Here is a 26,066-nt window from a genome sequence, read left to right as displayed (position 1 = left end):
CAATATTACTTTTAACAAAAACTAACTAAAGACCATTTATGAATTGTTAGAACAGGGCGAATCGTATTCTAAATATATGACGTACTAAAAGTAGAATTCCAAAATTATTCCAAGTTACGATACAAATAAAGACAAAAAAGGCGAAACACAAATCAGGTGACTAAGAACGCTGGAAAAAAGGGAAAAACTTGAAATGACCAGGCGATAAGGCGATCCAAAAAGAAGCGCACAATAGCGGCTAATGGTGTCCAACCGAATGTGAAATTGTATTTAAAATTAATGAGAAAATATAAATCAGTTTCATATAAATGTACTTAACATTCCGGCCCCAAATGACCGAGTACACAACAAAATATACGAAGTCATTTCACAATAAACAAAGTACATTATATCAAAAACGAAACCAATATACACTGTGAGCATGCAGCAAACAGTATGACGTGAGATAATCGTCAAAAAAGAAAACATTACATTATAATAATATACGATAATCGTACACATCAAAGGGTAAGAAAATCCGAAAGTTCACACGAGTGACATGAGGTGAAATGTTAACGATACATGCAATAATGAATGAAAGAAAAACGCGTTTAAAGTTATTGCTGCGCTTCGAGAAGGCACAGCTTTCTAATATCCCGCCAAAGGACCGTTGTGGCGGTTTTTACACGCACGCGTCGTACAAGTCCGTTACAGTCACTTTCACATTATTCTATAATTCCCTTAGGCCAGTATCCTCTTTTAATTGTGTCATCCACAATCAACACTACGTCACCAACAGCAAAATTTCTCACGGGCCGAAGCCATTTTTGTCGCAATTGCAAAAGCGGCAAATATTCTTTTAGCCATCGCGTCCAGAATTGATCGACGACTAGTTGGGTCAGGCGCCATGACTTTTTATAACCATCCGCTTTTATAAATTCTCCAGGGGGCAATGACATATCGATTGCTCCTTTTAAAACCATACTTGGAGAAAGCGTTTCCAAGTCTCGCGGATCATCACTAATAGGGGTTAAAGGTCGGTTATTCAAGATCCTTTCAACTTCAGTGAGCAATGTCATGAGGCCGTAGTCGTCAAGAACTCGTTCACCGGTGATTGAACGTATAATTTTTCGAACTGTTCTTATTATACGCTCCCATACTCCGCCTTGATGGCTTGCAGCAGGGGGATTAAATCTCCAATCTATTTCATTCTGCAACATAGCATCATGCATTTGTTTTTTATTCCATTTCCTTATACCCATACGCAATTCACGTTCGGCACCGACGAAATTAGTGCCGTTGTCACTAAAAATTTGTTTCGGTGTTGGCCTTCTTGAAATGAACCTTCTGTATGCATTTATAAAGGCACTTGTTTCAAGCGACTGCGCAACCTCAATATGGACTGCTCTGGTGGCCATACAGGTAAAAACACAAGCATATCGCTTAACTTGGCTCCGTCCCAGCTTGACAGGTATGGGGCCCATATAATCGACACCAACACAGGTGAATGGTGGCCTGTTGGCAGTAACCCTTGATGAGGGTAATGCGGCCATCATTTGTTCACCGATTTTCGCGTTCCATCGTCTACATTGTCTGCAGTTTCGTAGTACCTTTCGAACAGCTGCCTGGCCACGCAAAATCCAAAAATTTTCCCGGATAGAGGCTACCACATGCAAGGTTCCGTGATGACCTTGACGTATGTGATGAGACGAAATATGGAGGGCAGTGACAGGGTGGTTTGAAGGCAAGATCATTTGATGCTTTGCATTCCTATCAACCAAAGACTTTTGTAATCTTCCTCCAACATAGATTACATTATTGACCAAAATGGGTGACAACTTTTGCAACGAGCTGAGAACTTTTGAATTGCGAAGTTCTCCTTTACTCATTACTACAGGCGACTGAAAGTTCTCATGGTTAGAAAGCAACTTAATAACCTCGGGAAAAACGTCGTGGTGAACAGCATGTACAATAGCGGTAGTGCCAGCATCTATCTCCTGACGACTAAGAAAATTGGTGTTAAACGAAGTTGAACTTGCTGCTAAATTTTGAGTTTCAGCCTTCCACCTCAGGTATTGCTTATAACGAAGAAGCCATGCCACGCAGCGTTGTAATCGGGAAAAAGATGAATAGCGAGAAAAAAGGCGCTCAATGCCAGTGCTGCTAATTTCTTTTGTGAAATTGCACTTTGCTGGTTCTTGTTTCAACTCAGGATCGTCGTTGGCAAGCGGTGGCAAAACTTGTGGGCGAGCGGGCCATTCATTAACAACTTGACCCAAAAACTGCGGGCCATTAAACCAAATTTCGGCCTTATCTACTTTGTCTGGCATAAGACCTCGAGATGCTATGTCAGCCGGGTTACGTTTGGTGTCAACGTGTCTCCATTGACACGGCTTAGAAAGACCGTGAATAAATTCCAATCTATTGGCAACGAAAGTGTAGAATCGTGTTGATGCATTAAGAATGTATTGAAGCACCGTCGTCGAATCCGTCCAGTAAAAAATGTCGCCCAGCTTATACTCAAGCTCTTGCTGAATTAGCGTGCTTAGTTTTACGGCAATAACAGCTGCCGTAAGCTCAAGTCTCGGCGTGCTTACAGGTTTCAAAGGTGAAACGCGAGACTTGCCCATAACAAAAGAACATAAAATCACATCATGCAAATCAACAACACGAAGATAACTAACGGCTCCATAGCCAATACTGCTTGCATCACAAAACGTGTGCAGCTGAATACTTTTTAACATGCTTAAAGAAGACTTAAGGCATCTGGGAACGCTTATACGCTCCAAAAGGGTTAGGTTACGTAACCATGCATTCCATTTAGTGATATGACTGTTGGGTAACAGATCGTCCCAACCTACTTGTGAATTGCATGCTTCCTGCAGTAATTTACGTGCAGGTAAAATGAATGGTTGGGCAAAGCCCAATGGGTCATAGACCTGACTTACCATAGAAAGAATACCACGTCTAGTGGAAGGTTTTAATTGAACGTTTACCTTCACCTTAAAACAATCAAGGGCGGTGTCCCAATAAACACCTAACGCACGTTCAGTTGGCAACTCATGTAAATCAAGATTTAACGTTGACGATGCCAACTCTGCAGAAGGAACAGAAGCAAGTATAGTTTTGTCATTACTAATAAACTTAGTTAAATGGAAACCGCCGCTTTTAAGAAGCGGTTGAATATCACGTAACAAATGCAAGGCTTCATTTACACTACTACACGATTTTAACATAACGTCAACATAAAAATTTTGCCTTACAGTACTCAGGGTTTGTTCGTTCGCACCAGTCAGGTTGTCGTCAGCTGTCTTACGTAATGCAAATGCAGCGCAACTCGGCGATGACGTCGCGCCAAAAATATGAACGTTCATGCGGTAATCAACCGGAGTTCGCAACAGGTCGTTTTCTGGCCACCACAAGAACCTAAAGGCATCCCGATCATTAGGATCAACGAACACCTGGTGAAACATGCCCTTTATATCTGCAACTAAAGCGATTTTTTCCTGGCGAAAGCGCAAAAGCACGCCAACCAGATTATTAGTTAAATCAGGCCCCTGTAACAAATAGTCATTAAGAGATAGGCCTAAATGTTTAGCAGCACAATCAAAAACAATACGAAATTTAGGCCCTGTAAAATGGTGAGGTATATAATATTTAAAGTTACTTAAATTCCTAATTTCACCATCTAAAATCATTGTGGCATGGCCACTATTTACATATTCAGTAACCTTATCCCTATACCTGGAAAAAAGTTCAGGGTTAGCTTGCAATTTCTTCTTTAAGTACTGAAGCCTTCGTTCAGCCATTTTCCGATTATTCGACGGTCTTGCAAGATCGTCCTTCCACGGTAATCCAATTTGGTAACGACCGTCAACCTTTTCAACGGTCGATTTCATTATTCCCAAAGCCCTTTTATCCTCTATTGAGGCCTCATGGCGTTGAACATCGTTTAAATCCTTAAAGTCTTGATTAAACGAGTTGACCAATATTCTACAAGAAGCGTCAATGCCATCTAGGCTATGTAGAAAATTGATTTTTCGTGCATTGTTATCTGACCTATTAGAGTAGTCAGAACCAAATAATGTCCAGCCAAGCGCTGTATGCAGGCCAAATGGCTGACCAGGCTTACCCACACGTTGCTCCTTCAACCTAAAGGCTTCATGTACATTGTTACCAAGAAGCAATTCAATTTTTGCGTTCTTAAACAGCTATGTTAGTGGGTTTTGCAATTTTGTAAGTAATGTATATATCACGTTAGTATAGTTGACACTGAATCACAAAATGTCTTTAGAACTCCTAAAAAATGTATGTGGTATTTACAATTTAATTTTCAAAAAATATTGAAAATAATAAACGCCAAATACCAGGTTACCATATTTTTCGTGTGACGTCACAAGTACTAGTTAGCGTCGCGAATGTAAACAAGCGAACTCAGCGGGAGATTCAGAAGCCGAATTGGTAAGACTGACGCGCAAGCTGAAAATGTAGCAGTCAGTTTAAAAATAGAAGGTGCAGGCAACATTAGTTTCGATTTAAATTAACAAGCCTTATTTACGTTTTTATTACCAGAACTAAATATTTATGTTGTTTTTTACTGCCAGACAGCAATACTGTAATAGGGTAAATCATTTATTATGGGCAGCAAATTAGGAATTTTTTATTCACAAATTTAATATTGTTTTTCCGTTATTTTTTAAAATAGTTTGGTACTGGTTGGGAACTTGTCACCTAGTAAACAAACTGACTAATTTTTTTTTTAGACGAAAATCATATTATTTATACTGTCTAGCTAAAAAATTAGTCAAATAGTTACAAAATGCTGGCCGTCTAACTGACCAACAATTTAATTTTTAAAACTAAAATCAAAATATCGGCAAAAAATTTATTTCAAATGCGCTATACAGACAGTTTTCGCTTGTTTACATTTAGCGATAAAGTGGGCGGAGCGACAATGGTACTTTGAGCGTCATCACAAACAGGGCTTCCCTTTTTTTTTTTTAATTAAATTAAATTTATTTTTTAAAGTTGTGTAACTTAAAAAGTAAGTGAAATTATTTAAAGTTAAAACCATTTTTGTGTTCAGTGACACCAACTTTATCAATTTTTAAGTAAAAAAATATGGTTACTATATGACTTTAAGTCTCGGAAACGTGAGATCATTAAGATGCGCGTAGCGGTTTGCTACATCTTTAGTGGGTATACTTTCACTTACATCAACCAGGTCGTTTAAAACAATAAGCTCGTCTACATTAAATGACTCGATTTCATTAATGCCTTGAATATGCATACCTCCAACAATGGTATCATATTCGGTAAGTGAATTCGCTGTAAATAGCTGTACATGGCGGTCGATTTTGTTAAGCCCCAATTGATTGGCTAACGTTTTAGTACACATACTTGTGTCGAAACCGTCGTCCAAAAATGCATAAGTTTGGACGATTTTGTTTGGGTCGCTGCCCCAAACCTTTACTGGAAGCACCTTGAACCGTTTCACATTTTTACTTTTTTGTGTACCGCAGGCGGTGACAGCTCTTTCTTCGGCGTTCTCATTATTTGTAGGTGCGTTTAAGTTTTCATTCGGTTGTGGTTTGTTGTAATGAAGCAAAGTGTGATGTTTTTTGCTACATGTTTTACGGGCCATTGTTGTCGGACAATTGTTATTCATGTGGCTTTCTCTTAAGCAATTGAAACACAACCTTTTATTTTTCACGAAATTATATCGATCGATCGACGTTTTTATTTTAAAGATTTCGCAACGCCACAGCTGGTGTCCATTCCTACACAAAGGACAGCATACAAATGATAATGGCGCCGAACTTTTCTCCTTCACGTTAAAGCTCTTGCTGGCAGGCCGATTTGATTTCGATTGAAATCGCCTCCTTTTCATGTCGGAAAATTTTTTATCGCATTGCTCAAAATGAATGCGCTGGTAGTAATGCCTTGATGATCGGGCCAACTCCCTTACGAACTGTAACAAATCACCGAAGGTTGTTTTCCTACCGGTTCTTTCTTTATCTTTTGAAATTTTTATAAAATCACGCCGCACTTGTTCGGGCAATCGTCGATAGATTTTGCTTATTGTCTCACGGCTGTTTAATTCGGACTCATAGTCTCACGGCTGTTTAATTCGGACTCATAGCTAGTCAGTAGTACATGCTGTCTGCCAATTTATTCCAACCATCGGAATCTGACTCAGAAATGGGAGGCCCAGTTAGTATGGTTTCCATTGCCGCCTCCATGATAAGATCACTGGCACGAAACTTTTCACCAAGTCGTGATCTCGCTTCTCTGTAAGCCTCTGTTCGGTTACGAATAACTTTGCAACCTTTAATTGCCTCAAACGCTTCGCCAGTGCAATACTTCAACAAAAACTGCAATTTGGCGCCGTCATCCGATATTTTACAAATCTGCATGATGAAAGAATCATATTCTAAAATGTCGCCATTAAAATTGTCAATCGTAATTCTTGGCAAGGTGGCGTCTTGCGCTAAGTAGCTTGGCAAATATTGGCTACGGGGCACACTTTGCTGGGTTTCTTTGACAATAGGCGTGGAATCATACACCGGCCCCGTTTGGGTAACTAAGATAGGGGTCGGGTCACTCCGTTTGGGTGATAAGCTGTTAATGGCTTGATCAATCCCCAAAGCAGCTGGTGAAGCGAATTGTCGAAGCGAAATTGATGGCCTTTCTACGAATCCGTCAGACCCAAAAACGCTACCCTCTAACTCGGCTTCGGCTTCAAGAACTTTGGATTGAGCCCTGGTTACTTCCTTTTCAAGCTCAATTTGTGCGCCCATGCTTTTAAGGGCCGCAGTGCGCTTTTTCCGACGAGCCCTAGCTTCGGCCTCACGAGCCTTGGCTTCAGCTTCGCGGACTTCTTCTTCTGCTTCTTCTTCTTCTTGTTGCTTTTGAATTTTAAGCTGACGAAGACTTAATTTAGTGTTCAGCTTCCTTTTGAACTTGTTCGGCTTGAACTTTAAGCGCCTCGACGCTACCTCTGCTTCTTTGCGAGCTAACAGATCCAGAATGGCGGGACCCAATTACTGAGGGAGCTCCATGTGTTGGTGAAGCAGAGGTTACACACAAAGATAGAAAACTTTGATACCTTTCGTTCATTGTCGCATATCGGCTTTTAACTTCATCAATTTTGGCCTGTGCCTTTGGCTTTTCCACTTCAGCTTGAACAGCCAAGAATTCGTTGCACGCCGATAAACATTTATCGTAGGCGGTGTCGAAAACTGCTTTGCATCCAGTGACCAGCTTTGCCTCCTTTTGAGCATTGATTTCTTTAAGGAACTGGTTTTCAATTCGAGTAAAATTTGCCAAAGCATTTTTTCGGGCAGACTTCGGATCGACACTGGGTTCTTCGACGGGCTTCGATGTCGAAGCTTGACCGCTGGTACTTGGTTCCAAATTCGTTCTTATATGTAAATCCAAAAAATTTTTTCCAAATTATATATCCCAATTTATAAATCCAAACTTGATCTTAAGTCAAACAATCTACAAATCTAACTAACTCTAATAACTCAATGATATGACCAAATGTCATACAATTCATAAATAAATGTAGGGTTTGTCTAACTATACCCCACGTGACCAACAATAGGTTGATCGGAGAATAAAATACGCCCCTTGATCACAGATTGATCTCAGTTAATATAAAAATAATACCGATAATGGGCCCAGAATTGCAACTGTCTAACTCGACTGATACAACAATTGAAATACTCCACAATGTATTCAATATTCAGTACACAAGAAAAACAATTAACAAAAAATAAAAACTGCCTTAACACTTACAAATCAATATTACTTTTAACAAAAACTAACTAAAGACCATTTATGAATTGTTTAAACAGGGCGAATCGTATTCTAAATATATGACGTACTAAAAGTAGAATTCCAAAATTATTCCAAGTTACGATACAAATAAAGACAAAAAAGGCGAAACACAAATCACGTGACTAAGAACGCTGGAAAAAAGGGAAAAACTTGAAATGACCAGGCGATAAGGCGATCCAAAAAGAAGCGCACAATAGCGGCTAATGGTGTCCAACCGAGTGTGAAATTGTATTTAAAATTAATGAGAAAATATAAATCAGTTTCATATAAATGGACTTAACAATTTTTTTTATGTAATTTATAATACAATAAAATAAAACTTTAATGTTATAATTTCAAGTTTAATGTTTATTTTATCCCATGTAATTTTCTGCTAACATTTTACCGACAACATCCAAATTTCAAAATTTATAACACTTTATTTTATTTAACAGTAAGAACCCAAATTCCTCTGCTTTTCGAAGGGGTGGTGATGTGGATTAATTATTTCATGATCAATCCTTGGTACGAGTTTAATCGGGTTTATTAAGGTCAAGACATTACAATACAGCAGCTGCTTTATTCATGTAAGGTTTATGCGTTCGGACCGGTCAAGCAACCTTAAAGCAATTAAAGACGGTCTAACAACAAAACAATAAACTGCGCGATTTTATTAATCAACGACCACGTCGTCATTTGCCGCAGTAAAACGCCTCTCACCAGTTTACATGATGCCTGTATAGGATCCAATGTATAATGCTATACATTTGACCCTAGTGCGAGTTGAAATGAGTTTAACGGGTTGCATAATCAAAAGAGAATTATTTGTAATGAAATACGTTCTGATTCTTTGGAGAAACAATAAGTTCAAATGGCACGGGCAGCGGCGAAATCACCTGCCCAAACGCCAAAAACAGAATATTTACAAACGCACGAACAGATGGTAATCAATATTCAACAAAAACTGTCAATAAAACCCATCTAAAATCATGAACAGAACAACATTTTAATTAGCGCCTTTTTGGTGCTATAAAGAACAAACCAAGAAAAGGATTAAACCCAAAGCAGCCCTCGACTCATTAAAAACTTGTACGTCAATCACCACCCGTCAGGCACAACAACATTTCGGGTATATAAACCCAAAAATATTCCAAAATAATAACGAGATAGAATAAAATACTGTCCGACGGCTGCGGCGACGAAAGGGGAAAAATTGGTATCTGAGAAACTTGAGATGCAGTAGAATAATTACTCATCTAGGTTACTTAGTATACCGGTCTCTACCCGGACGTCGACCCGCAGCCATGACATTATATGGCACAGTTATCGTATAATGTTAGTTGTACCAATATTGTATTTAGTAACAAGTTTAACGCCCTTTTATAGAGTAACGTAACTTTTATTGTAAATGTATAAAGTTAGATGTATTATGTAGTTTTTATATTTAGCATTTTTCACGTTTGTTTGTTTTAATATAATCCGTCACCACAAGAGTTATTAGTGATCTTTCAACAGTTAAACAATTAAGTTAGCAGCTTAATAGAATAATATATTGTTAAGTCAGTATGAACTCTAAATATAAGACTAAAACTCAATATATAAATTAACCTTCCGATTAGGAGTCTTAAACAAAACCAAAACAATTAATAATTACTCTATAATCATAACAGATATAAGTTTGATAATATTAAACTGTTATAATTAAATAATTGACAACAAGTCCTACACCTGCAACACGATGTCAACGACCAACAAAAGGATCAAACCTAAACATTGATTATACTTATAAACTCGTACCTATTTTATTGCCCTTTTTCGTAAACATAATTATCTTTATTTTTGGGTATAAAAGCCCATTGTTTTTACTGTTAAAAAAAAACCGCCACAACAGACCTTAAGTAAGACGCGTTCGTCTACCTTTTTGGTAGACGAACAACCACAGTTGTCGTTATTATGTTAGTTGAAACATTGTAACTTTAGTAAGAATGTAGTTTTATTAATTAGTATTTCGACGCAGTTTTTTACGTAGTTATCAAGTTATGCCCGTGTTATATCTTTCGTTGTACGTTAAATATAATATGTGAAACAATCAAATTACTTGCGTCATATTTTTATAACTCAGACAAAAACGCTAAGTTTACTATCTTTTATAATGCCAGATTTAACCAACAAACTTAAAGTATTAAATAACTAAATTCGAATAGTCAGATTCATCATAGGACTTCAGTAATGAAGGCTATGGTAGAATCTGTGGTGACCCCAAATCAACAATAAACAATTAACCTAACCAATAATCAATAAATAACTACATAAACAATAGCTAGAATATAAATAACCTCTACATCAGCTTAAAATTATAACTTTATTTATATCGTATTTCTTTTTAAGCAATATGACATTGTTTTAGATTTATAAAACACATTACTTTAAGTTACAACAGTTTTGTTAAGTTACAACAGTTTACCGGTAAACCGGCAACATTTATCGACCGTTTTTTGATTGATGGCAAACTGCGTTTGTTATAAGTTTTTTATTGTATATTAGTTATGCTATTATATTCGTTTTTCTGCAATTATGGAAAATATAACATGCCATAAACAATAAAAGACTCTAAAGCAAAAATTAAAACTATTTTGGCATTTGTTTGTAAATAGAAAGCGCTGCAAAAATAGAAAGCGCTGAAAATAGAAAATAGAAAAAAAATAGAAAGCGCTGCAAATCTAATAAAAGCGTTTCTTTTCAGCTCGCAGCGTTGTTCAGCCTTGACTTCTAACTAGGTTAAACAAGTTAGTTTTTAATTAAACCAAATGTTAAGTTAGAAGTGAAAAAAAACGGCCATTATCACAAGGTTAAGCAATAAGGTCTAATTCATAAACACAATATTGCATTGGAAAGAAAATAGATTATAGAAATAATAATTAAAAGAAAAAAAGTATTTAATTAGATAAAGGGGTATTGCATTATGATGTTGCAAATGAACTTTAAATTTGCAATTTAAAACAAATGAGTTGTCAAAAGTAGGAAGAGATATATTAATTTGTATTTGCATTGCTATAGCCAATATTTAAATTAAAAACACTAATATATAAATTATTTAAATTTCAAAATGCATTTTTTTATTTTATAGTTGTACAGGCTGATAAATTTTCTATATTGTAAAAATAAAATAATTATTTAACATATTATAAATTAAAAATTTTAAATTAATGACAAAACAATTGCAAAATTTGTTATCGTGATTTTGAAATAGGGGTTTTTAGATACTAAGGAAATAAATAAGCAAATTATTTTCCCGCCATGTCAATTTTCAAAGGTACATTACGACAATACGACACCGATCTAACACAACGACTTCCTCTTGCAATAAATTACGAAAATTATTAATCGCAGGTGAATAGTTTACAGCATAGAACTTGCGTTTTCGATAATTAATCTTACAAATCTAATGCGTGATTAAAACGTTCGTTAGGAAGTCTATTGTTCAGATAAGGTACAACGTAATACGCAAACAGGGACGTGTGAAAAAATAAAGTTATCATTGCACGTATTGGTTTAATTAAGGCTAAAATGGGAAGTTTATATGAAATATAAGGCCTTTGACGTACTGAGGTAGATTTGTTCAGTTTCTTATAAAATGGATGGATTTTGGTGGTTTTATAAATAAATCGATAGATTAAAAACGGTTTTAGAGTAAATATGTTTTTTGAATTTGATTTTTTTAATACTAGTTTAAATGTCAAGTAGAATTTTTAGATTCTTATAAACAAATTTAAACTTATTCTGTTTTTCTACAGAAACTTTAGTATTTGGTTTGGATTTAGGACTAAAAGCTAGGACTTGAAAACAATGATATACAAATTTACTTAAACATCAAAGTTTTAAACATTAATATTTGTCTTATACACTCTATACCAAAAAATTTTCAAAATGAAGTTATTTACTTTTTGGTGCTATTTTGTTACTTCATTTGAAATGGCTCACCCCTTTAATATTGCTACGTCAATTAATACGGTGACGTCAGTTAATATGACGTCACTAATGTCTCGGAATCATCCGATTTTTGCCGGTTTTCAATTTGTTGCGTCCAAGAATAAGGATAATAAAATTTTAAAGTAAGTTTTATATTGAATTCTTTTTTACGTAAAACTTAATTTTGAAAAACTAGGTAAAATAAAATTTAAATATTTTTAGAGGATTTTTTGCGGTTAATTATAATTTACAAAAAAATTAGGTAAAAATGTACATTTTGTTACTTAATTTATTTATTATATTTTTGCTTTATCTTACATGTACCCAAATATGTTTTTTTTTTAATATCAAAAAGATATCACAGTAAAGTAATATTCATGATACCACTAATGCTTTGTCAATTGCATAACTCTAATTTCCGTCAATGTATAAAAATATTAGATTAGAACAAAACTTGGATAAACAAAATTTTTATAAATTTAGACTGATCGCCGGTGCTCCAAAATACGAACAGAACATGGATAATAAACCTTGGCTTGCTAACGGAAATATTATTGAATGTTCTGTAACACTTACACCCGACCCTCCGTTGCCGATGACAACTGGAAGCTTGACAACAACCGCTACCTTGACAACGACAACAAGCATGTATGAAAATGCAACCGCGTCTGACGTTGCGACTAGCTTTCCAACAAAAGACCATTTTACAACAACTACAGAAACCAATACAGGTATGTAGTTGTAATACCGTTTATATTGTAGGCCTATTATGTTGATTCAAAATATAGACACTAGGAAAAATAGGCCAACACAGGTTTTTAGATTTACGTGAAGAAGCAGTTTAATATTATGAAATTATGATTTAGTTAAATGTGTTTTCTTATTTTGCTGTTGCACATGCTCCTATGCTATATTTTACACACCGCAACGTTTTTACTAACTAGATAAATAGCGGATGTTATTATTAAACGGATATGGCAATATTCAGTTTTCGGGTAGAAACCTAATTACCTAAATGTTACTGACTAAGCATTTTCACTGAGTTGCGTCAATTCAACTGACTAAGCATTTTCACTGAGTTGCGTCAATTAGTTTAACCTAAGTGATTAACGTTGAGTAAATACACGAAATTTTCAATGTTAGAATTTGATTATATTTTTTTTACAACAATAACTTATTAACACTGTAACTTTGAAAATGAACTTTTTATTTATTTATTATGTCATTTAAAATTTTGGCCTACAACGTTAAAAAAGCACTTCTTAGTGTTTAGAAATTAATATTTGTGCATCAAAGTCAAAGTTTGTTGTAATATCCGAAATGTGCAAAGTTCAATCTATAGAATTTTCCTACCTTTTACATGTTGCAATTATTATAAGAACTACTAGATTGTTACACCAATTTACAAAAATCACATTGTTTTATCTATTTAACACTTAATATTTTTATTTTCCCATAATTTGCCATTCAGATACGTCAACAAATGAATCGTCTTACTGTTCAGTTGTTGTTTATGATAGTCAACTCTACCTTGAAAGAAGCCAAGCAAAGCAAAACGACGCTTTGGGATTGAGTGTGCTGAAACAAACTGATGACAATTATTTGGTAATGCTTTTATTTATTATCTATTTATGTAGGTCTAATCCAATATGTTAGGACTTGATGTTTACAGACTTTGGTTATTAAAATTCTACCAAAAACACTAATCAAACTTTACTTGTGCAGTTAACCAATTAACTTTACTTGGTGCAGTAAGCTGAAGATCAGCTCTTTTAAAATATTATAATGTCCCTGTTAAATTTTTTTTTCTAAAAAACAGTACATATATAATTGTTGACAAAACATGCATTATTTTTCATAGGTATGTGCTCCAGGTAGGTTAAAGTTTTGTGGGTCTTTGGACGAGTTTATGCCAGGAGCTTGCTATAGTGGAAGTTTAAGCAATCTAACTTTTATGACTGGCTGGGGCGAAGTGCGTAAGTGTTAAATCTTTTGATTTTTATATTATCTAGATACGTTAATTTACCTAAATCATTTTTTTCTTGCAGCCTGTTTTGACAGTTTTCTTAGCCTTGTGTTTTTGGTGGACAGCTCAGGCTCAATTAACAGTTTCGAGTTTAACTTAATGCGAAAGGTGTTAGTGAATGTTTCTACTGTGTTCGCTGCCTCACTGGAATCCGGGAACACTGAATTAGCAGTTGTACAATATGGAAACACTCCAATTGACGATCAGTGAGCTTTCAAAACATTTTTTTGACTTATTTTAAAAGAAAAATTAGGTACACTAGTCAATCGCTTATTGACTTTAAAAGTCAATCTATGGTTACAACTCAGAAAATATATATTCGTGTGCTCATTTATGACTGTCGTACAGTTCTATTTCAAAATACTAAAAAAATTAGCAAATACTTACAATTTTAGTGATAAAGCACCGTTCATACCTCTATATTTTCCAACCCCCTTGAGCTTTGGGGAATGTAGTGACGAAGAATGTGCTCATCAGAAGATTGAAGCAATGAGACATTCTAGAGGTGCCTACACATATACAGCATACGCGATTCGTCAAGTTGTTGAGGTATAAATGTTGTAACTTGGCTTATTTGAATTTTTTGATTTATCCATATCCAAAGGTTGGCAACAAATCGTTAATGCGTTAAACGTTAAATAACGAAGTTAATTTTTTTGTTAAAATTTAACTTTTAAGTTAATTTTAAAAATCGTTATCGGACCTGTTAACTTTCGTTAAATTGTGCTTCCGTTAAATTAAGCCCGTTAACTCAATATTTTACAAGTAAATCCATGGTAATATAAGGAATATATATGTTTAAAATCGCCGTTTATCGGGTTTAATCGTCGCAATTTTTAAACGATGTAAGTAATTACTATCCGGCCACTGTTATTTGGGCATTTGGCCTAAGCCAGTTTTAAAAACTTCTTCTAAACCATTTTCGTCTAGTTAAAACATCAATTAAGAAAAAAACTATTTTTTTAAATCTTTTTTTATAAAAAAGGTAATTTCTTTGTTTGTTTTAATTAAATTTTAACGTTAACGTTTAACGATAACTTCCGTTACACTTGGTTTAATTTACCGAAAAAACGTTAGCGAAGTTACTGTTATGTGTAACGATTAACCATTTAACGAAGTTGCTTTTTCGTTTAACTGTGCCCACCTATGTATATCGCAATTCAAACTTTTTAACATTTTTTTGATATTAGAAGCATATAGGTATAAAGCAAAAGTTTTAGCAATTTAGATATTCGGTTTTAAAACCCCAAAAAATCTTATGCTTAGCATCTTTCTGTGTTTTTAAACTTTTAACTACAAATGTTTTGTTTTAGCATGTATTTCCATCTGCTACACTAAGTGGACCAAACTACAACAAAGTAATAGTTTTGATAACTGATGGAATAGCTACAGATCGTTCAAAACTTATTGATTCGTAAGTCCAAATGTTATCCAATTATTAAAAACTTATGCTAAATTTCTATCCAAAATATTAGGTAGTTTTTTACTCTTACCCAGTTATAAAACTACATTAAGGACCCTACGAAATAAAAATCATTGGAATCTACGCTAGATCTTTATGCTAGTATCTAATTCTTAGCTGCATTTTTTTGGTCCATAAATATTTTATAAACATATTTGTAGATTGTAAGTCAGAGAAGAAATTTTATATATTATAGATACTATTTAACCGAAGCTAACAACATCACCGTATATGCTGTTGGAGTTCGAGGTGGTAGCTTAGCTGATCTTAAGGTATCTGCAAATGGAAACACGAGTGATGCAAGAGTTATAAGTGTCAACGATTTTGAGTCCTTGTCGGTTAGTCTGGGCGATATTGTGCAACAAATTACAATGTCTCAAGCTGAAGGTATAGACCTAAATTTACTTAAATATCTAAGTGATACAGAAGAAAACTTTAGTGTAATATTTTGTGAATATTTAATGTTTTAGGTACACAAAGTACTGATACATTTGAGAGCGCAGCATTTGGGTTATCATCTCATTATAACAATAAGGTAAGATATTTACAATTTTTTTTTGCTAGTGATTGCTTAACAAAACTAACTTAGTGGAATAATGCAATGGACATAAGGCACTGGGTTTGATTCTTACTGCATACCGTAGCTTTATTAAGTAGGGCTTTCACCAAAACTTTTCCAAAATAACATTAGGTGGGTTAATCAACAAAAAAACTAACTTAATCAATATTATTTAAACTGTCAATGAAAGAATAGACTTGCTCATATAAAAACAAGATTTTATTGTTTAGAATAATCAAACCTACATTTCTGGGGTGAATTCGTTTGGTGGCAGGGGCACCATCGCACAATATAGTTACAACTCTACCTCAGATCCAACAAGTTTAAACAACGTTGACGTTACGGACGTACTCACTAATCAGTCTTCTTATTCCTATTTTGGTGAATATACATTTAATTATGACATTCGGCCTTATACATTATAACATCAATTATTAAAAAACCTTAATGTTTAATGATGTTGTAAAACGTGAAATAATACTCATTTAAATACGTACTTTGTACCAGTATAACTTTATAAATCTTACACTTACATTACAGGTTATGCGATATCAAGTGGAAACTTCGAGGGCGGAGAAACATATTTTGTTGCATCAGGAGCCCCACGTCATCTTTTACAAGGAGTTGTAAGTTTATTTATGTTGCAATTGTCACCTATTTAACTTCTAGGTCAAGACGTTGACATATATACAAGCTAACACGATTTCATTAGGCCGTGTATTTTATCATAGGTTTTGGTATATGAGTCTGCAGCTACGTTTACGTCATCAGCTCGCCAAATCAGCTTTAAAAACTGTTCCACGTGTTCAGATCGACGTCGACAATTGGGAAGTTATTTCGGTGGAGTTTTGCTCTCTAGCGACATTAACGGTGACCTTAAAGATGACCTTTTTGTGGGGGCGCCCTTGTATGTGGGGGAGAGTTACGACGAAGGAAGAGTTTTTGTTTATTTGTCTCAAGACTCAAACTCGATCGATACTTGGGTAAAAATGATTTGATAACTTAACTTTAAAACCCTAAATTAAGATTTATTATTTACCTTGTATATAGGCGAACTCTAATTACCAACCTATTGAACTACATGGTCTAAAACTTTCTGGTTCTCGGTTTGGTTCGGCTATGACGTCAGCAGGAGACCTGAACGATGACGGGTTCAATGACGTAATCATCAGTGCACCTCTAGCGTATGAGGGAAGCGGAGCTGTTTATATTTACAATGGTGGAAGTCAAGGATTGTCCGTTAATCCAACCCAAGTAATTTTGCTTATTTTACTCTAATGATTAAAGTAACAAGGCCTATAAAAATATGGGCTGGTTAACAAATGTTAACTTTGTTTTTTTTCAGGAAATTTTGGCAACTGAAGTTAGTTCTTCACCTTTGTTGTACTTCGGTCAATCCTTGCAAGGAGAAATTGATGTGAACGATAATTCTATTCCAGATGTTGCAATTGGTGCCCCACGTAGCGACACTGTTGTGTTTTTAAGGTAAATATTAACACTTTATACATGCAATTTACATTGATAACGTCCGTACAACTTTTATGAAAGTTGCATAACGTTATTTTCAACTTTGGTATTTAGGACACGTCCTGTTGTTCGTTTTCAAGGCAACGTAACTTTAATTCCTGACAAAGTTGATATATTTGAGTGTTTAGAAACTTTAAATCTTAATTGTCTTAAAGTACAAAGTTGTGTTATGGCAAATGGAAAATCAGTCGAAGATATAATAGGTAATTTTTTTAAACTTTAACATTTTTTGCAAGTAACAAGTTATATAAAGTAAGGTTAATTTATTTTTTAAGGTGCTACTGTGGTTTTGAAATTCGACGAATATTTATCACGGTTTGAATTTCGAACAAATCCGAATTCTACAATGACAGGATCTTTAACAAAAACTCTAACTTTTAATTTAATGAAAGGGAAGCCAGTTTGTACAACTTATCAGTTGTATTTAAAGGTTAGTATTTTAAACAAAGAGTAAATGCGCAGTTATATTTTCTTGTTTGGAAGAAGCTATACTTTCTACAAACTGTTGATCTAACATTTCAGAGAAAAATAATTGATTATACAACTCCAGTTACCGTTGATATGATTGCGTCTCTTACCAAAGAACATCTTGTTTACCCTCTTTCTTCTGTTACAGATCCGTAACTATGATTAATTTCTTAACACTTAATCTTTTTATTAATATGATTTTTTACTAAATAAAACTTGATTTAAAAATGTATAGGCATAGCAAAGATAGTTACATAACACCTTTCATGTTTAAGCCCATAAGTTTTAATATAACTTTAAACTTCATTGTTTAGAAATTTACCAAATATTTGGAAGGGTACAAGTACATTTAATAAAGGTTGTGGAAATGATACGTTGTGCTCATATGATCTTAATATTGATGCTATTCTGGAGTTACCTTCTGTTACAGTAAACATGTAAATTTTATCACTTTTGTTTATGTTAATTTTGTTTTAAAGTTAGTTTTTTTATGATAGACTACTTATAAAATTCTAGGCAGCATGTTATATCTTATATATAGGGTTAAGGGCTATTTCTTTTAACATTAAAAATAAATTGTCATAATAAACCTCTGTTTTGATTTAGTGACAACAAAACTTTGGACTTGACAGATTTTGGTTCAACTTTGGTGATCGCTTCCTCAAAACAAATTCGACTAAAAGTGAACTTGACAAACTCTGGAGAAAACGTGTTTGATCCCAGGATAACTGTCTTATATTCACCCGCACTTACTTGGGGCAATGTAAGTGACTTTAAGTTGTAAAAAAATATGTTAAATTTTGGCTAGTTTTATGTTTTAATTACCATTTATCGTTAACTAAAAAATTTGCAAGCATATTTTGACAGATTTATCCTTTTTTTAAACAGTTGCCAAATAACTTAATTCAAAGTTCGAATCCTTTATTTCCAAGTTGTATTGAGGTAGCAAATGACATTACTCTGAGTGTAAATAGTTCGCTTAAAAGCCAAGTGTTGTATTATCAATACGACCGTACTTTGGGGTCAATCATGTTAGGGGGAAGTTGGGTAAGTTTGAACATTTATTAATATATTATTTGTGAATCTCTTTTTAAATCTAAATTTTATTTTTCATCTTCTACAAAATTACGAGTTATTAAGTAAAAATGTTATTAAATTTAACAGACTTTACTGAATTTTATTTTTTAGTGTTATTTCGAGATTTTATTAAATCCACAATTTCTAAGTCAAAATTCTTCAATTGATGAAATACAAATTCAACTCGTTGCAGATACAATGTAATTAGGTCTTACATCAAAAATGTTTCTCAAGTTTATTTCATGGTTTTGGAAATAGCCTTGTTTATTAAATATTTTTTTGTAAATAAGATAATGTTTGTTGTTGGTCATATTTATATTATATTAAAAATTAAACTGTTTTTTAATTTATTTCTAGATTTTCAGATTCTCAAAACGATTCAAACGCGGAAAATAACTTTTGGAATTCAACAAATTCAGTCAGATACCAATCAGATGTTTTAGTAAAGAAGTAAATTAATTATCGATAAATTAAGATTTCAACGTTGATCAATGTTTTACTTACCACATTTGATATATTTAGGTTGTATCTCGATAACCGAATTTTGTTACCAGAAAACTACAATCCAATAGATCAAGTTGTTTATTCTCTATCTGAAATTAGCAGCCCAGTTGTACAGATGTATTGGGTACGTTAGTTTTTGTAACACATTTTAAAAAAAATCAGAATTTTAGGACTATGAAGAAAATAGCTATGTGAAACTAAGGGTTCTAAATTTGAATCTGGTTGTTGGCATATGTTGTATAACGTTTTTAAATTGCAGACTATGCCAAATATTTAGTTTTATTGTGTTTTGATTTGTGGTTTTTATAAAAGTTTTACTTTTAGATTGCCGGACTTGGTTATTCAAATATTTCTAAATCTCAATTTACTCTGACTTATCCGAGTCAAATGACGTCACAATATCGACTTCTCTATCTTTATAACGTCGCTTGTCAAACACTGGTATTTAAAAATATCTAAAAAAAAAAATTTTTCAGAATTTTTTTTAAATTTATATTTTTTAAAGATTGCAAAAAAAAGAAAAAAAAATATCAATTTAAAATTGTTTTAGGGGGACAGTAATGCTGAATGCTTATGTGATACATCGCAAGTTAACATTTTTAATCTACCACTTGACCTAACTATATTACGTAATGGAACAAACGAGACAATACAAGCAAATCCAAATCAAAATGTGAAATCAATTTACGTAAGGAAAAAAATTATTCACTAAAACAACTTCTGTAAATGTTTTTTTTTTCATTTTCTTTAATTCGATTTTTTTTTTAAATTATTATTTTTTTAAGGATTGTTCGAAAAATAACTTAGTGGTACCATCTTACTGTGAAACGTTAAACTGTGACATCACAAATCTAAAAGCTGGTGACGTCATCGAGTTTTCGGCCTCGTTTCGAGTTTGGAAACCAACTTTTAATTTTAATCAGGTACAGAAAATATTATTGAAAATTAACATTTTTTTACAATTTTTAATATTTTTTAACTAAGATTTGTATTTAATTTATTTTACATACAAACCCATATACTGTAGATTAAATAAATAAATTTTTTGACTTCACAGAATCAGTCACGTGTTACTATGAGATCCGGGTTTTCTTACAACACCGAACTTTCAAGTTTTATCGTAAATCAATTTGGAGAAAACAAAACTGTGATCAACCTACGGGTATTTAAATATAACTGAATTAATTTATTTATATAACACTTGCCTTTTAAGTTAATGTATAAAAAATGATAATAAATATCATTCAAGTAACTTCAACTTAACTTAGTTTTTTTTTCTAATCTGTCAATCTTTTTTATTTTCTTTAAGGACAATATATTGGTTTTAACGAGCCCTGAAGTCGTCGTATTTACAAATCCACTTTGGATTTATTTTGTTTCGGCAATTGCTGCGTTGATTTTGCTTGGTCTTACAATATTAATATTATACAAGGTAAGTTAGTTTTCAATATTTTATGATGCATTTTACGTTGTCATTTTGAAAAACAATTAATTTTAAATATTGCACAGTTTTGGATGGTGATTGTCTTTAATTACCCTTTTTTTCTGATTGTTTTTTTATCATACTGTTGTTTTTTAACCATTTTTACTTGTTTTTTAACACTTCTTACAATTATATTTGTATTTTTCTATTTTTTTCTTATGTTTTTTACAAGTTTTTTTTGTATATTGTGCTACTAGTTGTATTTTTTTTATCATTTTTCTGATTTTTATCTTTCTTTTAGTTGTTGGAATTTTACAAACCTTACAACACATTTTTTTACATTATTTTTTTAGCTTGGATTCTTTAGAAGTAAGTATGCTGAAATGAAAGAAGATGCACTACACAGCGATGAAACCGGAACACAAATATCTGGCATACAAAGTATTTCAGGTTCAATATTTTAGTGTTTTCTGCACCTTTCGCACTATATATGTTTTTCTTTCGTTCTATTTATTTGATATTTATTTATTCTTTGCACAATATTTTAATATTTTAGTGGTGTTTTTTGTTTTCACTTGTTTTGTGTTTTGTCACTTAAAAAATTTCACAAATTTTCTGATTTTATTCAAACTTAAAAATCCTATTCAATGAAGTTATAATTTATTATAACCCAAAACACTTATTAGGTAAACATAATTCAAGGTTTGATTTTTAATGTACCCGTTATGCACAAAACTAAACATAACTAAGAACTTAATTTTTCGCGAAGCACCGAACTCGCGAAGCACCATCGAAGCGGTGACGTCATCGCACTCACGTGACTCTCGGGTCCTTATGTTTCCTGTTTTGAGTCGAGATTGGACCGAAGCTGTATGTTTCCCAGCGTGATTGTCACAGGGTTGGTTGTTTTGTTAAGGAATCATGAGGCACCACTTATCGGGTGCGACATTATAGAAACGTATACAAGTTGACATTATTTAGATATAGGCAGGTACAGTTTGGCAGCGCCTAAAAACTGTGCCTTAAATTAACGCGTAAAATTTTCCATTCCATTAACGCATTAGGCGTTTTTACTAATTTCACGTACAAATTCGTTTTTAACGCTCAGCTTACAAAGTCAAATAGCTTGAAGAAATTTGTGTAAACCAGGCTTGAGTGATTTTCATGGTTAGTTGAATGTTAAGGTAAACGTTTTATTTTTTACAGTTTGTGATAGGTGCAAGTTCGTAAAAAATGTTTATTTTAGAAAGCTTCAAGGTTTTGGTAAGTTAGTAAGATTTTATAGAATAAACTATTGCTTATACTGTACAAAAAAACATAAAAAAGTACAACAGACTGTAGAAACAGCTTAATTTCGAATAAAATTATTTGTAAATGTAATATTTTTATACTTATTCATTTGCTTCTCAATACACTATAACGTTTAATGTATAAGTAGGAGTAAAAGGCCGGATGCCAGCGCCTGCAACAATGAGTAGTTTATAGTCTCTACTTTTTGAGGGAAGCAATACCCGTATGTCTAAACAGTGGATCATTTTCTAAGGCAGCTTATATTAGGTTATGTTAAATAAATCAAAACTCTTTAGCCTGACAGGTATTTTGATAGGTGCTTATAAAAAGGTAGATTAAATAGTTAAAAAATGCGATTTAAAATTAGTTTTGTCGGAAGCGTATTGTATTTATAAAGATTAATCTTTATTAAGCTGTTTTTTCTATGAGCTAAAGCAAAAAATCAGGTTTGAATAGAGATAGAACAATTGATTATGTAAAAAAAAAAATTGTGAATATTTTTTATTAGGGTTATTAAATCTTAATTAGGTATATTTTTGAATTGTGATAACAAAAATATTCATCATGAATTGTGGAATGAAAATTGTGAAGTACATGTTATTCGGATTTAATCTCATATTTTTCGTAAGTCCTTCACTTTAAACTTAACAATATTGTTAAATTATTATAATGTACCTATTACCTAATTAATATATTTTATATAAAAAACTATAATAATATTTTGAATTGCTTTACGATTGGTTTCAAAACATATGAATTGCTTCACATCTGGCTTCGGTTTTTTACTATTTACTTTTATTATTATTTTTTGTATTGTTTAAATCATTACTTAATCATAAACATAAATTTATAACAGTTTTATTGTTACAAATTGAAATACAATTGTTTATGTGTTAGGTTTTTGCTTTGGTTTTGATTGGCGTTGGAGCAGCAGTTGAAATTAAATATCGATCAATTGTTCAACTTACTGGCAGTGCAATTTCTGCTGCGCCTGTCTTGCTTATATGCATTGGAGTCTTTATATTATTCGTTGGTACGTTATAAGTCAAAAAGTATTAAATATATAGAAAAAAATGTGTGTTTTTTATTTAAAATCTGTATATCTACATAAAATTGTAATATAATATGGTATAGTAGAAACAGTTTCTTTTTATTAAAAAAATTAAATTAACTGCTATATACTTTTATTACGCTTAGATGTTTGTGGAGCCGAGTGCTTTTAAAGTGCTCTTTTATGTTTATCATTGAAATATATAAATATGGATTTATATTTTTACACAATTTTATTACATTATATTTTTATAGATTTTTGTCATTGTGCTACTATATTTTATAAATCGATACATTTTTGTTATTCTGACTTATAAGATATTTAATATTTTTAGCGTTTTTCGGATGCTGTGGTGCCTTTAAGGAAAACTACTGTATGGTCACAACGGTATTTATTTAATTTTTTTTTCTATATTGAATTAGCTTAAAACCAAATTAAAGATAAAATTAAAATTATCAAAAATATCGCCTCTTACAAGATATTCGGATCGTTGCCAAATAACTAAATTTACGATTTTTTTTCTAAATAATATTTATACTTTAAATTATTATTTTTGTAGTTTTCCGTGCTTATGGGAATTATCTTCGTTTTGGAGATTGCAGCAGTTATAACGGCATATGTTCTTCGTGGAAGGGTAAGTTTTAACCTAATATGTAATTAAAGCAGTGTGTAAACAATATTTAAATGCATATGCTTTACTTTACATTTTTGGGGATATTTATCAAGAAGAAAAGTAGTTAACAATAGTATCTTATACAAAAAACTTTTCAAAAGTATTTTTGTATCAACATTTTTTATTTTGAATTTATTTAAATTAAATGTTGATCTTCACAGATTGATCAGTTATTACTGAATTCTTTTGACAAATCAATTACCGAATATACCTCGACTACTGCACCAGCTTTCAACTTTATTCAGCACCAAGTAAGTTACAACGAAACTCAAAACTTTTTATTATTTTAACTTGAAGTGCAAAAATATTTCGAAACATCAAAAATCCGATGAAAATTTTTTTTTTCTTTACTACATCTCTTTAAAAAAAATTTAATATTAAAGAAATTAAGTCGAAAATCTTTAAAATGTTTAATGTTTGTATTGTTTTGTTTCTAGTTCAAATGTTGTGGTTCTGTTTCACCTGAAAACTGGAACAGTAGTACTGCTTTCCAGGCAGAGGCAAGGGAGAGAATCACAAATTCTAACATCACTAATCCAGGTATGTTTTAAATCTTTTTTTAAATCAAGCTAAATATCTAAATATTCGTTGCGCACAAAATGTGTATTAGTTTTTGTTAAATAATATAAGCCTAGTATTAGGCAATATATAGGTAGTAGGTTATGTACCCAATAAAACTGACATGTAAACTTAATATTTTCTTTGTTTAACCTTAGTAAATGTTATTTTAACTTAAACTCAATAAAAAACGACCTTCTTGAACTATAAAACAACTGTTCGTTAACAATTTTGTTTATTATTACATAATTATGTTAAAAAATTTATATTTTGTTGCAACTGTGTCTAAACACTTATATCATTTTCTGTTATTTTCTTAAAATATTAAGACTAAATTAAAAGTTAAATGCATATTTAGTAACTTGATGATATAGCCATGACCTTACTCAAATGGATGTTTAGTTTTTTTTAAGTTTTTATTGACCTGATTTTCAATGAAGTATTTATTTTAGCTGCACAGCCAGTACCGGATAGTTGCTGTGTTGTCAAAACTCTAAACTGTGGGTTGACTGCTGAAACACTCATTAACACAAACGTACGTTACATTAGTGTTAGTTTAAGTTAAAACATCACCTTTTTTCTCAAAAATTACTTAGTAGGTCATATATATTATTAAACTAACGTTATTTGTACTTTGTTTTTTAGGGTTGTGTGTCTACTATTGAAGCTTTGTTTCGAGCTAACATTGTCATTGTTGGAGCTGTTGGATTAGCTATAATGTTTATCCAGGTAAATTATCTTAAATTAGCTTTACATATAAGTGATAGTAATGTAGGTTTTGCATACCTTGTGACTATGCCAAAATTTAGGTTATAATTTGTAGTGTTACACATTGTGTTTAGAGGCATAGTTTACTGCTACACACCATTTTTTACTTTTTTTTTACATATGTAAAAATATTGCAATTCTTTTTTATTTACTTTAGTTGGTGGGATTGTTATTCTCTTGCTTGTTGATGAGGACAATTAAAGAACAATATGAAGTAGTTTAACTTGAAATCAACGTTTTAAAAATTACAAAATCAATTGGAAAAATATTTTATGCTAAACCGGACAATCAAAGTATTTTAATTTTCAATTATGTTTATTATTTATAGTTTATTAAATTTAGGGTGTGTAGATTTGGATTACTTGTTTCTTATATAAAAAATTGGCTAAGGAATTAAGATAAAATTTTATTTTCATTTTTGTAAATAGTTTTCTTTCAAGTTGCATTTCGAATTGTTGCGTTTGGATAAGTGTAACCAAATTTAACTTTGTATATCGAAATTGATGTTATCCTTGGCTGGCAAGTGCAATACCACTAATTTTAATGTTAATTGTTTTGTGATCAATAACGTCTAGTTGTCGTTTATATTATTCGGGAATAATTATAATAAAGCAAAAGTGCTAAAAGTTCTGGAAATAATTTTGTTAATCTTAAAAACATAATATACCTGACTATACAGAATTTTTAATTGCTTAAAAAATTTTTGAGCAACAAATATATCGTGACTTGAGAGTTATATTTAGCTGTATAAACTATTATAGTAAAGCGTAGGAGTTTTATTTAGGAAGGATGTTGTTACAGCAGCATACAAAAAGCTTATACTCTATACCTCTACCATCATTGTGGCTCACGTTAAACTTACGAATTGTAAATTTCTTAAAATTTGGAATTTTTAAACTTAATTTAAA

At 32.3% G+C, this 26,066-nt stretch overlaps 3 protein-coding genes across 3 annotated transcripts; 2 read left to right on the top strand and 1 right to left on the bottom strand.

Annotated features, from left to right (window-relative positions):
• Positions 1 to 704: 704 nt before the first annotated feature.
• On the bottom strand, positions 705 to 5,623 carry LOC145742356 (uncharacterized). The gene is made up of 3 exons (XM_082560137.1): positions 5,195 to 5,623; positions 4,906 to 4,968; positions 705 to 4,190 (listed from the first exon to the last, which is right to left on the bottom strand). Exons 1-3 carry the CDS (start codon positions 5,621 to 5,623, stop codon positions 705 to 707), a joined length of 3,978 nt encoding a protein of 1,325 aa, XP_082416263.1.
• Positions 5,624 to 11,752: 6,129 nt separating this feature from the next.
• Positions 11,753 to 21,426, top strand: LOC145743144 (integrin alpha-1-like). The gene is made up of 29 exons (XM_082561052.1): positions 11,753 to 11,915; positions 12,256 to 12,503; positions 13,244 to 13,377; positions 13,634 to 13,748; positions 13,821 to 14,004; positions 14,194 to 14,347; positions 15,112 to 15,212; positions 15,457 to 15,647; positions 15,731 to 15,795; positions 16,050 to 16,200; positions 16,360 to 16,445; positions 16,551 to 16,802; positions 16,870 to 17,073; positions 17,165 to 17,304; positions 17,401 to 17,549; positions 17,622 to 17,776; positions 17,869 to 17,966; positions 18,129 to 18,251; positions 18,421 to 18,577; positions 18,703 to 18,861; positions 19,003 to 19,091; positions 19,249 to 19,341; positions 19,414 to 19,519; positions 19,720 to 19,836; positions 19,946 to 20,083; positions 20,181 to 20,318; positions 20,453 to 20,557; positions 20,705 to 20,827; positions 21,172 to 21,426. Exons 1-29 carry the CDS (start codon positions 11,776 to 11,778, stop codon positions 21,280 to 21,282), a joined length of 4,026 nt encoding a protein of 1,341 aa, XP_082417178.1. The 5' UTR covers positions 11,753 to 11,775; the 3' UTR covers positions 21,283 to 21,426.
• Positions 21,427 to 22,587: 1,161 nt separating this feature from the next.
• Positions 22,588 to 25,791, top strand: LOC145743110 (CD63 antigen-like). The gene is made up of 9 exons (XM_082561005.1): positions 22,588 to 22,732; positions 23,006 to 23,141; positions 23,494 to 23,546; positions 23,719 to 23,793; positions 23,994 to 24,083; positions 24,270 to 24,372; positions 24,843 to 24,925; positions 25,036 to 25,119; positions 25,316 to 25,791. The coding sequence occupies exons 1-9, from the start codon at positions 22,673 to 22,675 to the stop codon at positions 25,379 to 25,381; spliced, it is 750 nt and encodes a 249-aa protein (XP_082417131.1). The 5' UTR covers positions 22,588 to 22,672; the 3' UTR covers positions 25,382 to 25,791.
• The last annotated feature ends 275 nt before the right edge of the window (positions 25,792 to 26,066 follow it).

This window comes from Corella eumyota, chromosome 2 (assembly GCF_963082875.1).
Source record: "Corella eumyota chromosome 2, kaCorEumy4.1, whole genome shotgun sequence".
Taxonomy (NCBI): domain Eukaryota; kingdom Metazoa; phylum Chordata; class Ascidiacea; order Phlebobranchia; family Corellidae; genus Corella; species Corella eumyota.
The sequence above is the reverse complement of the archived record's forward strand: the minus strand, read 5'-3'. Positions and strand labels throughout refer to the sequence as shown.